The 13,664-nt window shown below is 39.6% G+C and overlaps 1 protein-coding gene across 1 annotated transcript in view; it reads right to left on the bottom strand.

Moving 5' to 3' along the window:
- Window positions 1-539: 539 nt before the first annotated feature.
- Window positions 540-13,664, bottom strand: part of eif5b (eukaryotic translation initiation factor 5B) — a 16,739-nt gene continuing 3,614 nt past the window's right edge. Inside the window, exons 2-26 of the mRNA XM_037762129.1 lie at window positions 13,284-13,412; window positions 12,780-12,843; window positions 12,498-12,662; window positions 11,530-12,037; window positions 10,809-10,951; window positions 10,649-10,726; window positions 10,419-10,569; window positions 10,125-10,262; window positions 9,957-10,043; window positions 9,693-9,752; window positions 9,261-9,562; window positions 9,078-9,185; window positions 8,867-8,977; window positions 8,710-8,777; window positions 8,181-8,322; window positions 7,973-8,104; window positions 7,704-7,886; window positions 7,171-7,332; window positions 6,946-7,077; window positions 6,720-6,851; window positions 4,908-4,984; window positions 4,622-4,786; window positions 3,607-3,745; window positions 2,672-2,833; window positions 540-1,241 (exon numbers count right to left, since the gene is read on the bottom strand). Coding sequence (XP_037618057.1) covers window positions 1,134-1,241; window positions 2,672-2,833; window positions 3,607-3,745; window positions 4,622-4,786; window positions 4,908-4,984; window positions 6,720-6,851; window positions 6,946-7,077; window positions 7,171-7,332; window positions 7,704-7,886; window positions 7,973-8,104; window positions 8,181-8,322; window positions 8,710-8,777; window positions 8,867-8,977; window positions 9,078-9,185; window positions 9,261-9,562; window positions 9,693-9,752; window positions 9,957-10,043; window positions 10,125-10,262; window positions 10,419-10,569; window positions 10,649-10,726; window positions 10,809-10,951; window positions 11,530-12,037; window positions 12,498-12,662; window positions 12,780-12,843; window positions 13,284-13,412 — 3,646 coding nt within the window. The 3' untranslated portion in view covers window positions 540-1,133. The remainder of the gene's footprint in view (window positions 1,242-2,671; window positions 2,834-3,606; window positions 3,746-4,621; window positions 4,787-4,907; window positions 4,985-6,719; window positions 6,852-6,945; window positions 7,078-7,170; window positions 7,333-7,703; window positions 7,887-7,972; window positions 8,105-8,180; window positions 8,323-8,709; window positions 8,778-8,866; window positions 8,978-9,077; window positions 9,186-9,260; window positions 9,563-9,692; window positions 9,753-9,956; window positions 10,044-10,124; window positions 10,263-10,418; window positions 10,570-10,648; window positions 10,727-10,808; window positions 10,952-11,529; window positions 12,038-12,497; window positions 12,663-12,779; window positions 12,844-13,283; window positions 13,413-13,664) is intronic.

The following is a 13,664-nucleotide window of genomic DNA, read 5'->3' on the forward strand; positions in this document are numbered from 1 at the left end:
AATAATAATAATAATAATAGTAATAATGATCATAATAATAACAACGATCATAATAATAACAACGATCATAATAATAAGTAATAATGATTATAATAATAATAATGATAATAATAATAGTAATAATGATCATAATAATAATAATAGTAATAGTAATAATGATGATAATGATAATAGTAATAATGATCATAATAATAATAATAGTAATAATGATAATGATAATAGTAATAATGATCATAATAATAATAACAACGATCATAATAATAATAAGTAATAATGATTATAATAATAACAATGATAATAATAATAGTAATAATGATGATAATGATAATAGTAATAATGATCATAATAATAATAATAGTAATAATAGTAATAATGATCATAATAATAATAATAGTAATAATGATTATAATAATAATAATAATAATAGTAATAATGATAGTAATAATAATAATAATAATAATGATAGTAATATTGTCAGCAGGCCCAGATGTTGGAGCTTCTTCTCTGCAGCTGTGAACAGAAACTTTATAAACTCGTCATCAGACTCATCAGGTAATTTATTACATCATCAGAAACACTTTAAAATCTTCTGTCATTCAAACCTCCAACGTGTCCGACAGACCGCACGGCAGAGCCGCCACCAACACCGCCAACGCAGAGTCTTTAAAGTCGCCGCCGTCGCTGCTTCTATGATTTGATGTTTAGTGAAGTCAGAATAAACTCCTCCTCTTTCTTTCTGCCCCGCTGCTGCTGCTCCTTACATATCCCATAATGCACCTGGTCGGGCTCCTCGTTAAGCTCGTTAAGTCTGGGGGGCGGAGCCACCTGGGACAGGAAGCAGCAGCCAGAGACCAGAGAAGAAGAAGAAGAACACAACGTTGATGCTGAAGAAACAGGCACGTTGGAATACTGAGTGTGTGTGTGTGTGTGTGTGTGTGTGTGTGTGTGTGTGTGTGTGTGTGTGTGTTCACTGTTTACAACAGTGGAAACAACACTTCGTTTCTCACAGAAAAACGCGTTCACGCCTGTTTGCTTTTCAACGTTTCCCGGCGCCGTCAGAGGGAGGAAGTGTGTGTCGGTGTGTAGATGTGTGTGTGTTGTTGTTGTTGTTGTTGTTGTGCGTCGGGAGTCCGTCAGATGATCTCGAAGGTCTTCTTCAGCTCCATGATGAGCTGCCAGTCCTGTTTCGTCATCTCGTCTCTGAACCAGTTCTTCAGAGCGTCGATGGACGCCCGCGTGATCTGGAACACACAAACACGCTCCGACGTCATCGCCACGGAAAATACCACACCTTTAAATAAATATATATATATATATATATATATATACACACTTTAAATAGAAATAGAGTCAACATTATTACTTTAAATATAAATACAGTAAATACAAAATAGAAAAAATTAAATATATAAATAAAAAATATTAATGAATAAATTAAAAAAAGGAATACAAATAAATAGAAAAAAATACATCACAAATATGTATAAATAAATAAGTAAATAAATAAATACCAAAATAGAAAATTTAAATAAAAGGAAACATTATTATAATATATATACAATATATATGTATATAATTAAAAAACATAGTAATAAGAGGTTGATATATTGACAGATGTGGAATAAAATGAACTGAAAAATAAAGTAATAAATTAAATACAAAAATATATTAATAAATACAATGAAAATGTTAATAAATATATAAATATAAATAAAAATAATAAATAAAAGTATTTAAAAAATAATAAATTTAAATAAAGGAAAAATGTATAATTATAATAATAAATACATTCATTAAGGTTGATATGTTGACAGATATGGAATAAAGCTAATTATCAATAGAATATAAATAAAACAATAAATAATTAAGTTAAATAATATATATAAAAAATAAATAAATTAAAAAACAAAAATTTAATAAAGGAAACAGTAATAGTTATAATAATTAATACATTAATGAAAGATATAGTAATAAGAGGTTGATATATTGACAGATGTGGAATAAAGCTAACTAATAATAAATATAATAAAATCAAAATAAATTAAATAGAAAAAATATATAAATAAATACATACAAAATATGAAAATACATAAAATGTAAAAAATAAATAAAGTAAAATAAATAAATATTCTAAATTTTAAATAAATAAAGGAAACGATAATTATAATAATAATAATAATAATAATAATAAATGCATTGATTAAACACATAGTAATAATAAAAATAATAAGAGGTTGATATATTGAGAGATATGGAATAAAGTTAACTATTAATAAATAAAATAAAAAAGGGAAATAAAATTATATAATTTAAAAATTAAAATAAATACATTAATTAAAAACATAGTAATAAGTTTGATAAAGTGACCGATGTGGAACAAAGCCGTTTATGTATTCAGACACTTCCATTCAGACCAAGTAGACCAATCACAGCTCTCGATGTCTCTACGTGGGGCTACATTTATGATCTTGTCCGACTCCTGCAGACCGCCTACCGACAGGAGAATAACGGAACCAGAACCGGCTGGTTTACAGAACCGCGTTGTCCTTTAAAAGCTCTTTTATCTCGACTTCAACGCAAATCTTTAAACGCCGGCAGATCAAATACATCCTGACGTTTGCGAGCGTTTTAACACCGCCCCCCCCCCCGCCCCGCTCCTCCTCCTCCTTACCTTGCTGACGAGTGGGTCGGTGGCTTCAAAGTGGCGTCCGTACATCTTGGGCGACTCCCCGGGGATGGGCTCGATCTTGATGCAGATCTCCTGGCCTTTCTTGGCGCTGTCAACGGACTTGTGGTTCATCTCGATGCTGGTGACGATACCTATGTCCACGAACTGGAACACAAACACATAAAGTTTTAATATTTAACCGGCTTATATATTTATATAATATTTTTATTTGTATAACTATTATTATTGTATTATTTTTATATACATTTATATATATATATATATTTTTTATTATTACTATTATTTTTATTATTAATATTATATTATTATCATTGTTATAATTGTTATTATTATAACTATTATTATTATAACTATTTTTATTAGCATTATTATTATTATTATTATTATTATGAAGGTCAAACCTGAACATTAAAGTAAAGTTGAAATGATGAAATCAAAAATCAACATAATTGCTTTAATTTAAAGCAGACGTCCAGTTTATCAGTTTAATTATGAAGTTTATGTTTCACTTTGTCAATTTTAAAAATGAACTAAAAAGTGTTCGTCAATAATTATCATTTTCAAACCTAAAAATAAAAAGTTTTAAATGTTTTCAAACATCATAAATCAAAAATTAAATATGGATGTTATTAGTTTCATGTTTAAATATCGCTGTATAACGAGTATAACGAATAATAAATATAAATCACAGTATAAAGAATACATTTAAAGGAATAAATTTGAGTATAAATATGAAATTAAATTGGAATATATATAGAATTAAAAGAATAAATAAGAGTAGCAAAAATAAATTAAAAGATTTTTTTTTAATAAAAAATATTAAACTGAATAAATAAATTAGAGTATAAAGATTAAATTAAATATATACATATATATATATAATGTATAAGAACGCAGCGTCTGTGGGCGTGTCTTACCCCTTTATTGGGGACGCAGAGCGGCGTTCCCTGTCGCAGGACGCCGGCCTCGATGGTGACGCCCATCACAATGGGATCTCTGGAGTTGAAGATGAACTGAGGAAGAACTTTCAGCTTCACCGGGAACACCGCGATATGCCTGGAAACACATTAACCCTTTAAACTCCGCAGTAGAAACCAAGCCGGCACACAATTCATCTAAATGTCATCGAAATATCAATATAACAATAATAATAATAATAACAATAACAATAACAATAATAATAATAATCAATTTACAGTCCCAGGAGGAACAATACTTGTGTAAAAATATCATTTTAAATACTAAAATAAAAACACATTGAGAAAAATAAATAGAGAAATAAAATAAATATATGAAAAATATGAATAAGTCAAATGTAAAAAATAAATAAATATGTGTGTGTATACATATATAAACAAATATATTAATAATAATAAATTAAATACAAAATATATAAACAAATACATCAAAAATAGGAATAAATAAAATGTAATAAATAAATTAATACGTTGTAAAAAATAAATAAATGAAAATACATTTTAAAAGCATAAAGATTAAATAAAGGAAAAAAATAAATATTATAATAAATATATCAATTAAAAAAGAGTAATAAGAAGTGGATATAATAAGTATTAATAAATAAAAGTAAATAGATTTAAATAGATTAAATAGAAAAAGTATGTAAATAAATAAATACATCAAAATATTAATATATAAATAAAATGTTAAAAATAAAATTAAAATAAATACATGAAAATAAATTACAAAAATTAAACAAAAGAAAACAATTACAGTTATAAAAAATAAATACAATAATTAAAAACCTAATAACTACAATAATTGATAAAAGTGTTAAAAAATACAACAATTTGACATGTTTCTTTTTATAAAATTGTTCTACACAAACACAAAACAGATCGATCCCAAAGATTTTGGTGACACTTTATAAATAAATAAATAAATAAATAAATATAGAATAAAGAGTTTTCCTACTTGAACTCGTCCTGCTTGGCCTTCTTGTAGTCCTCTCTGTACTTGGTGAACGCGTCGAACAGATGGTAGATGATTTCAGCCCAGAAGATACGAACTCCCAGCGTGTCGGCCATCTCCTGACTTTCCCGCTCCACCTTTACGTCGAACGCCAAGATCACGGCGTACCTGCACACGACAACAACATCAGCGTCAATCAATCGCCTCAACTTCCTGTTGATCATTATGGTCGCGGTGTGATTGATTGGGGAGTGATAACTGAGAGCTTAGATGGTAATAGGTGACGTACTGTAGGTCGTGCTCCAGCATCGTCGACGCCTTCATTACATCCTTCTTATGAACCGGACCGATGTTGATGCCGGCGTACTGCAGAGAGACAAGCAGTGGTCAAAGGTCAGCTCCTCTTTTAGTTTCTGCTTCCTGTTGCTTTTCAGAGTAAGGCCCCGATGTGGGAGGCTTTACTAATAGTTTTTTTAAAATGAGAGTGAAGATTTTTGTGCGCTGCTTTTGTGTTGCTGAACCAAGATGACAACGGTCAAAAAAACAAGATGACGAAGGTCAAAAAAACAAGACGACAACGGTCAAAAAAACAAGATGATGAAGGTCAAAAAAACAAGATGACGAAGGTCAAAAAAACAAGACGACAACGGTCAAAAAAACAAGATGATGAAGGTCAAAAAAACAAGACGACAACGGTCAAAAAAACAAGATGATGAAGGTCAAAAAAACAAGACGACAACGGTCAAAAAAACAAGATGATGAAGGTCAAAAAAACAAGATGACGAAGGTCAAAAAAACAAGATGATGAAGGTCAAAAAAACAAGATGATGAAGGTCAAAAAAACAAGACGACAACGGTCAAAAAAACAAGATGATGAAGGTCAAAAAAACAAGACGACAACGGTCAAAAAAACAAGATGATGAAGGTCAAAAAAACAAGATGATGAAGGTCAAAAAAACAAGATGATGAAGGTCAAAAAAACAAGATGATGAAGGTCAAAAAAACAAGATGACGAAGGTCAAAAAAACAAGACGACAACGGTCAAAAAAACAAGATGATGAAGGTCAAAAAAACAAGACGACAACGGTCAAAAAAACAAGATGATGAAGGTCAAAAAAAACAAGACGACAACGGTCAAAAACCAAGATGACAACGGTCAAAAACACAAGATGACAACGGTCAAAAAACAAGATGACAACGGTCAAAAAACAAGATGACAACGGTCAAAAACACAAGATGACAACGGTCAAAAACCAAGATGACAACGGTCAAAAACCAAGATGACAACGGTCAAAAAAACAAGATGACAACGGTCAAAAACCAAGATGACGACGGTCAAAAAAACAAGATGACAATGGTCAAAAAAACAAGATGACAACGGTCAAAAAAACAAGATGACAACGGTCAAAAAACAAGATGACAACGGTCAAAAAAACAAGATGACAATGGTCAAAAAAACAAGATGACAATGGTCAAAAAAACAAGATGACAACGGTCAAAAAAACAAGATGACAACGGTCAAAAAACAAGATGACAACGGTCAAAAACCAAGATGACAACGGTCAAAAACCAAGATGACAACGGTCAAAAAAACAAGATGACAACGGTCAAAAACACAAGATGACAACGGTCAAAACACAAGATGACGACGGTCAAAAAACCAAGATGACAACGGTCAAAAAAACAAGATGACAACGGTCAAAAAAACAAGATGACAACGGTCAAAAACACAAGATGACAACGGTCAAAAAACAAGATGACAACGGTCAAAAAACAAGATGACAACGGTCAAAAAACAAGATGACAACGGTCAAAAACACAAGATGACAACGGTCAAAAAACAAGATGACAACGGTCAAAAACACAAGATGACAACGGTCAAAAACACAAGATGACAACGGTCAAAAAACAAGATGACAACGGTCAAAAACACAAGATGACAACGGTCAAAAACCAAGATGACAACGGTCAAAAACACAAGATGACAACGGTCAAAACACAAGATGACGACGGTCAAAACACAAGATGACGACGGTCAAAACACAAGATGACGACGGTCAAAAAACCAAGACAGACAGGTAAACAGTGAAGGGGTACTTACGGGGACTTTGGATGTCCGGAGGAACTCCAGCAGAGCCTCCAGTGATCCCAGTGTGGATGCCTGGACGTAAACTCCTTTCTCCTCCAGCTTGATGCAGCTCAGCGTCTGTTTGAGCTCCCGCACCAGTTCATCCTGTAAACCAGCACCAGTCAGTGAACTGGGAGCCTCAGCGGGACTAGTAACAGACCTCTTTAACATGGTGGTGAGTGATGTGTGTGAATATTACCCTCAGGACGGGGATCTCGTCGTCCTTGTGAGCCACCAGCAGGGGGAGCCCCGCCAGCGTCTTCTCCAGGTCTTTACCCAGAATCTTCACGCCCTGAGCCGTCGACACCTCCTTGTGCTTCTCGTACTGGGTCTAATCAATCAATCAATCAATCAATCAATCAATCAATCAATCAATGTAGCTCATGATGTCAGAGTCCCATAGGTCTTTTATTTTGAAACAAACCTTGACTCTGAGCTCCTTCAACGGCGGCGGCAGCAGCAACCCTCTGATCTGCGTTACGATTGGTCCCTCCACCCCCGGTACGATGATGGTCTCTCCCTCCCGCAGTGTCCCGTTAATCAGGATGACGTCTATCGTGGTTCCCATCCCGGGCAGCGCTTTGACCTGAACACACAAGACGCCATCAACCAGAGGACAACGGTCAAAAAAACAAGATGGCGACAGACAAAAACCAAGACGACAACGGTCAAAAAACACGACAACGGTCAAAAAACAAGACGACAACGGTCAAAAAACAAGACGACAACGGTCAAAAAACAAGACAACGGTCAAAAAACATGACGACAACGGCCAAAAAACAAGACGACAACGGTCAAAAAAACAAAATGACAACGGTCAAAAAACAAGACGACAACGGTCAAAAAACAAGACGAAAACGGTCAAAAAAACAAAATGAGAACAGTCAAAAAACAAGATGAAAACGGACGCCATCTGGAACGTGGTGGTCGGTCAACTACAACGTCAGACTCTCTTACCTCCATGACCTGAGCTCGCAGCTCGTCGCAGTGCGCCAGCCGGCGTGCCAGCATGGTCTGGGTGAGCTCCACCAACAGGGCGATGAGATTCCCCATCCCGTCGCCGCTGTGGGCCGAGGTGGGAACCAACGACACGAACGTCCGGGGGTCTTTGTTCTCGTAGAACAAGGCGGCGTTGAGACCCTGAGGAGCAATAATAACACAACTTATAGATATAAGAAGAAGAAGAGGAATGCTGTGATTGGTTGATTGAGTGATGATGTAATGACCTGCTGAGCGAACTCCAAAATGACGGCCTTGACCCTCTCGTCGAACTCGTCCTTGGTGTTCTTCTTCTGCTTCTTCAGCGTGGCCACGACGTCCGTTTCTGGACTCTTCTTCCAGTCGTACAGACGGTCGATCTGACGACAGACAACGGCGTCAAAAAACAAGAAGAAGAAGAAGAAGAAGGTGGCGGAGGATGAGGAGGGGACTGACCTTGTTGAGGGCCACGATGAAGGGGCACTTCTTCTCCTTCAGCAGGTTGATGGACTCGAGCGTTTGAGGCTCCAGGCCATGCATGATGTCCACCACCAGGATGGCGATGTCGCACAGAGAGCTGCCTCTGTTCCTCAGGTTACTGAGCGCACACATGCAGAACCAGGTTAACATTTTAACCAATTTAATGCATCAGTAGTGACGTTGAGGTTTGGACAAAACAAACAAACGGTGTTCCTCAAAGTCAAGAAAGGATCCTTCAACGGCTGAATGAGTCTTTCATTAAGAGGATTTTCAAAGATGTGTGTATCCTCCGCGCTCTTAAAACACCCACAATCCTAAGCGCACGATGTGTTTCCTGTGCAGCGGTTGAAAATACGCTTGTAAACTTTACTTATTTCCACCTCAGCAGTCCGCCAAAATCTGTTTCTGAACAAATTTGGCGAGGTAAAACTGCTGTTTTTTTCTATGTAGTCTGGCCGGTTGGTGTAGGTGTCACAACAACAGGTGTATCAGTCGTGCCTGTTACCTGAAGGACTCGTGTCCTGGCGTGTCGATGATCAGCATGCCGGGGACCCTCAGGTTTTCATGGTCAAACTGCACAGACGACACTCTCATTAACACGTTATTATATTATAATTATTATTATTATTAAAGTTGATAAATGTACGCGGGCGCCGTCCTACGTTTTTAACCATCCTCGTCTGCTCCTCGATCGTCTCCTGCGGGACGTTTGTGGCGCCGATCTGCTGAGTGATTCCTCCGGCCTCGCCGTCCTGCACGTTGGTGTGTCGCAGCTACACACACACACACACACACACACACACACAGGTGAAATGGTTACCATGGTGATCTACATCATCAGAAACAGGAAGTGAATCTCTGGCTAAGCGTCACCTTGTCGAGGATCTTGGTCTTCCCGGTGTCTACGTGTCCGAGCACGCACACCACCGGCGACCTCAGCCTGTCCAGGTCGATGTTCTTTATGTTCTCCGCCCGCCGTTTCTATGGAAACACACAGTCAGTCAGTCAGAGACGGCGTGAAGAGAGGCGAGCTCTCACTCCTCCTCCTCTTCTCACCTCAATCCTCCTCTTGGCTCGGTCGTACAGCCGCTCATCCTTTGTCCTCCCGTCGTCGTCCTCGCTCTCGGTGCTCTCGTCCTCGCTCTCCTTCGCCGACCTCCTCTTCCCGTGACTTGCTGGCGGCGGAACTGCCACCGTCGGCGTCGTCGGCGCCTCCTTCTCTTCATCGCTTTCCTCGTCGTCATCGTCTTCATCCTCGTCCTCATCGTCGTCATCCTCGTCCTCGTCTTCGTCGCTACCGGCAGGCTGAGGAGGAGCGGCGGTGTCTTCCTTCACCTCGATGTGGACTTTCTTCAGCTCTGACACAACAGAGTATTAATACAACTACCGTTACTGCCTCTAGTAGTAGTAGTAGTACTACTAGTAGTAGTACTACTACTACTAGTATAGTGGACAAATACTCCTACTCCTCCTCCTCCTCCTCCTCACCTTTCTCCTCATCGGTGGCGATGGCCTCCCAGTCATCTACTGCTGCTTCTGGCTTCACCTCTGAGCACAGAAGAAGAAGAAGAAGAAGAGGAAAGAGAAGAGGAACAGGAAAAGAGGATGAAGAAGAACAGGAAGGGAGGAGGAAAGAGAGATGGAAAAGGAAGAGGAAGATGGACAGAAAGAGAGGAGGAAGAGAAGAAGAAGTCAGTGTCACCATGATGATGAATCCAGGTACTCTCTCTCTCTCTCTCTCTCCTGACTCACCTGGCTCTGCAGCCGGCGTCTCAGCTTCCGTCTCCATGGCAACGGGCTCCGGCGTCTCCGGGGTGGGCGATGTCACCTCTGATGTTTCTAGGAGAGAAGACAAGTGTTTTATTTAGGTTGTCATGGTAACAGTGATGATGATCCTGGTCCTGTTCTCAGGCGTGTTACCTTCAGGGGTCTGGATGATGGCGGTGGCAGTGGCGGTGGCGGTGGCGGTGGCGGCGGCGGCGGCGGGCTTCTTCTTCCTCTTGTCTCCGTAAACCGGCTTCTTCTTTGGCAGCGAGTCTTTGGTTGGCACCTCAATACCTACGCAGTAAAAGAACTGTGAGTACTGAGTAGTAAACAGGAAGTAACAGACCAGAGATAACATGTTGAGCTCTAGCGGACAGAGCTAGGCTAGCAGTCCCCCCTGCTTCCAGTCTTTATGCTAAGCTAAGCTAAGCTAAGCTAGCGTAGCCTCACCCTGGGCCTGCAGCATCTTGAGCGTGGCCTCGGCCCGAGCTCGCGCATCCTTCTGGGCTTTAGTGAGCAGCTTCCCCTCCTTCTTCAGACGCTCCTTCCTCTCCTTCTCCTTCTGCTTCTTCTTCTCCTTCCTCTCCAGCTCCAGGCGCTCCTATAAGGAGGGGTCAAAGGTCAGAGAGGGAGCCTGGTGGACGGTTCAGATGTTAAAGGAGGAAGAGGAGGTGCGTTACCTGCTCCTCCCTCTGCTTCTCCATCTCCTCCAGCCTCTTCAGGCGCTCCTCCTCCTCCCTCTTGGCTTGCTCCTCCTCCTACAGATGGAAAACGTTAACCATCATCACACTTTAAAAACTCACCGTTGACTCCGTGACTACGTTACCCAGAATGCCCCACCTCCTTCATCTTGGCCAGAGCCTCCTGCATGGCCTTCACTGTGGCCTTGCTGGGTCCCTTCTTCTTCTCCTCCTTCTCAACCTTCTCCCCCTTCTTCTTCTTCTTGTCTTTCTTCTTCTTGTCACCCTCGACCTCGGCCTCCTCTGCAAAGAAAACAACAGAAGAAGAAGAAGAAGAAGAAGAAGGAGAAAAGAGAGGAAGAAAAAAATTAAAAGTGGAAAAACAATTAATAAAAAGCATGGAATTTTTTTTTTAAAAAGTTGAAGAAAAAAGAAAAAGAAAATAAGAAAAAGAAAATAAATAAAAAGAAGAAAAAAGTCAAATTAAATTAAAATTATAAATTAAAAAGAATATAAAAATAAAAAAATAAGAGGATGAAAAAACAAAAAGTGGAAAAAGTAACAAAAAAGAAAGAGATGAGAAAATAAAAAACAAAAAGACGAAATAATAAAAAAGAAAATAATAAAATAAGGAAGAAAAAAAAAGTAAAATTAAATTTAAATTATAAATAAAAAGAAAATAATAAGAAAAAGAAAAAGGAAGAAAAAATAAAGAAAAAGAAAAAAAGAGAAAAAAAGAAAAAGAAAAAAAGAAATAATAAAAAGAACAATAATAAAATAAGGAAGAAAAAAAATTAAAAGAAAAAAGAAGAAGAAGAAGAAATTTAGTGAAATCTGCAGCTTTAAAGGCGTATTTATAACTTCCTGTATGACTATCTTACCTTCACCTGCAGGCTCCGCCCCTTCCTGTTCCTCCTCCGCTGCTACAGGTGGCGCTACCTGAGGGGGCGTGGCCTCGACCGTCTTCTTCTCTGGCTCCACGCTGCCCTCCTTCTCCTTCTCCCTCTCCTTCTGCTTCTTCTGCTTCATCCTGTCCTCCTCCTTCTTCTTCTTGTCCCGCTCCTTCTTCTCCGCCTTCTTCTGCGCCGCCGTCTTCATCTTGAGGCCTCCTCCTCCTCCATCCTCCGCCTCCTCCTCGTCCTCGCTGTCCGCCTTCGCCGCTTTGCCTTTGTTCTTCTTCTTCCTGTCTCTCCTGGAGGTTAAGTCCTCGTCGTCGTCCTCTGAGCCGTCCTCCTCCTTCCCTCCTCCTCCTCCTTTCAGGTCTTTGTTCTCCTCTTGGTCCGACACCGAGGGTTTTTTACCTCCTTTGGTTTTGAGGCGAGATTGTGATCCGCTGTCGTCGTCAGAGTCGGAGGGAGGAGCAGCAAGAGGCGCAGCAGGAGGCGCCGCCTGGAGACGGGAGGAGAAACATACGGAGGCTCAGAAGGGACAAAGTCTGGATTTTATACAGTTATATACCCAAAACCATAAAGAGACCTCCTCGGACTCCTAGACTACGTTACCCACAATCCCCTCTGATGCTCTGAGACACAGAGGAGGAAGAGGAAGAGAAAGAGAGAAGAGGAGGAGGAGGAGGAGAAGATAAACAGAAGGAAAGACCGAAGAAGATGAGGAGGAGAAGAAGGAAAGAGAGGAGGAAGAGGAAAGAGAGGAGGAGGAAAGAGATGAGGAGGAGGAGGAGGAAAGAGAGGAGGAGAAGGAGAAAGAGGAGAAGAGGAAAGAGAAGAAGATTATGAGGAGGAGGAGGAAAAAGAGGAGGAGAAGAGGAGGAGGAATCAGACTCATCAGACTACGTTACCCACAATCCCCTCTGACGCTCTGCTGGTTTGTACGTGTTGTCTTCTCTCACCTTGTTGTCGTCCTTCTGCTCTCCGTTCCTCTGCTCTCCATCAGCCTGACCTTCTCCTTCATCACCCTCCTCATCCTCAGGGCTGCCTCCTCCTTTCTTCCCCTTCCTGGTCTTCTTCTTCTCTGGTCTGGGAGGCTCCACGCTCTCCACCTCCTCCTCCTCCTTCTGCAGAAGAAGACGTTATTAGATAGATAGATATGTAGATCTATAGATCTATAGATAGATAGATAGATGGATATATATGTAAAGTAATGTGATGTAAAGATGTTGAGGAGGGCTGACCTTTGATTTTCCTCCCTGAGTCTCCAGAGACAACTCCTCCAGCTCCTTCAGGATCTCCTCCTCACTGCAGGAGGACACACACAACCACTGTTACACTGATGAAGAAGAGGAGGAGAAGAGGAGTAAGAAAGAGATAAAGATGAAGAGGAGGAGGAGGAGAAGGAGGAGAAGGAGAAGAATAGGAGGAGGACGAGGAGGAGGAGAAGAAGAAGAAGAAGAAAAAGAAGAAGAAGAAGATGGTGATGATGAAGAGGAGGAAGAGGAGAAGAAGAAGAGGTGTAAGAAAGAGATAAAGAAGAAGAAGAGGAGGAATAAGAAAGAGATAAAGATGAAGAAGAAGAAGAGGAAGAGGAGGAGTAAGAAAGAGATAAAGATGAAGAAGAAGAAGATGGTGATGATGAAGAGGAGGAAAGAAGAAGAGGAGGAGGAAAAGGAGAAGAAGAAGAGGAGTAAGAAAGAGAAGATGATGAAGAAGAAGAAGAGGAGGTGTAGTGTGTGTCTTACTCGTAGTCATCCTTCTTGGCTCCTCCTCCTCCCTTCTTCTTCTTCTTCCCTCTGATCTCTCTGGAGGCTCCGGCTCCTTCTATCTCTGCAGCCAGAGCATCGATGTCCACGCCGCCCTCCTCCTTAGCACTAGACACAGATCAATAACAATATCAATACTGATCAATACCAGCCAATCAGAGCATCGATGTCCACGCCGCCCTCCTCCTTAGCACTAGACACAGATCAATAACAATATCAATACTGATCAATACCAGCCAATCAGAGCATCGATGTCCACGCCGCCCTCCTCCTTAGCACTAGACACAGATCAATAACAATATCAATACTGATCAATACCAGCCAATCAGAGCATCGATGTCCACGCCGCCCTCCTCCTTA

This window comes from Sebastes umbrosus, chromosome 24, assembly GCF_015220745.1.
Source record: "Sebastes umbrosus isolate fSebUmb1 chromosome 24, fSebUmb1.pri, whole genome shotgun sequence".
NCBI classification, from domain to species: Eukaryota; Metazoa; Chordata; class Actinopteri; order Perciformes; family Sebastidae; genus Sebastes; species Sebastes umbrosus.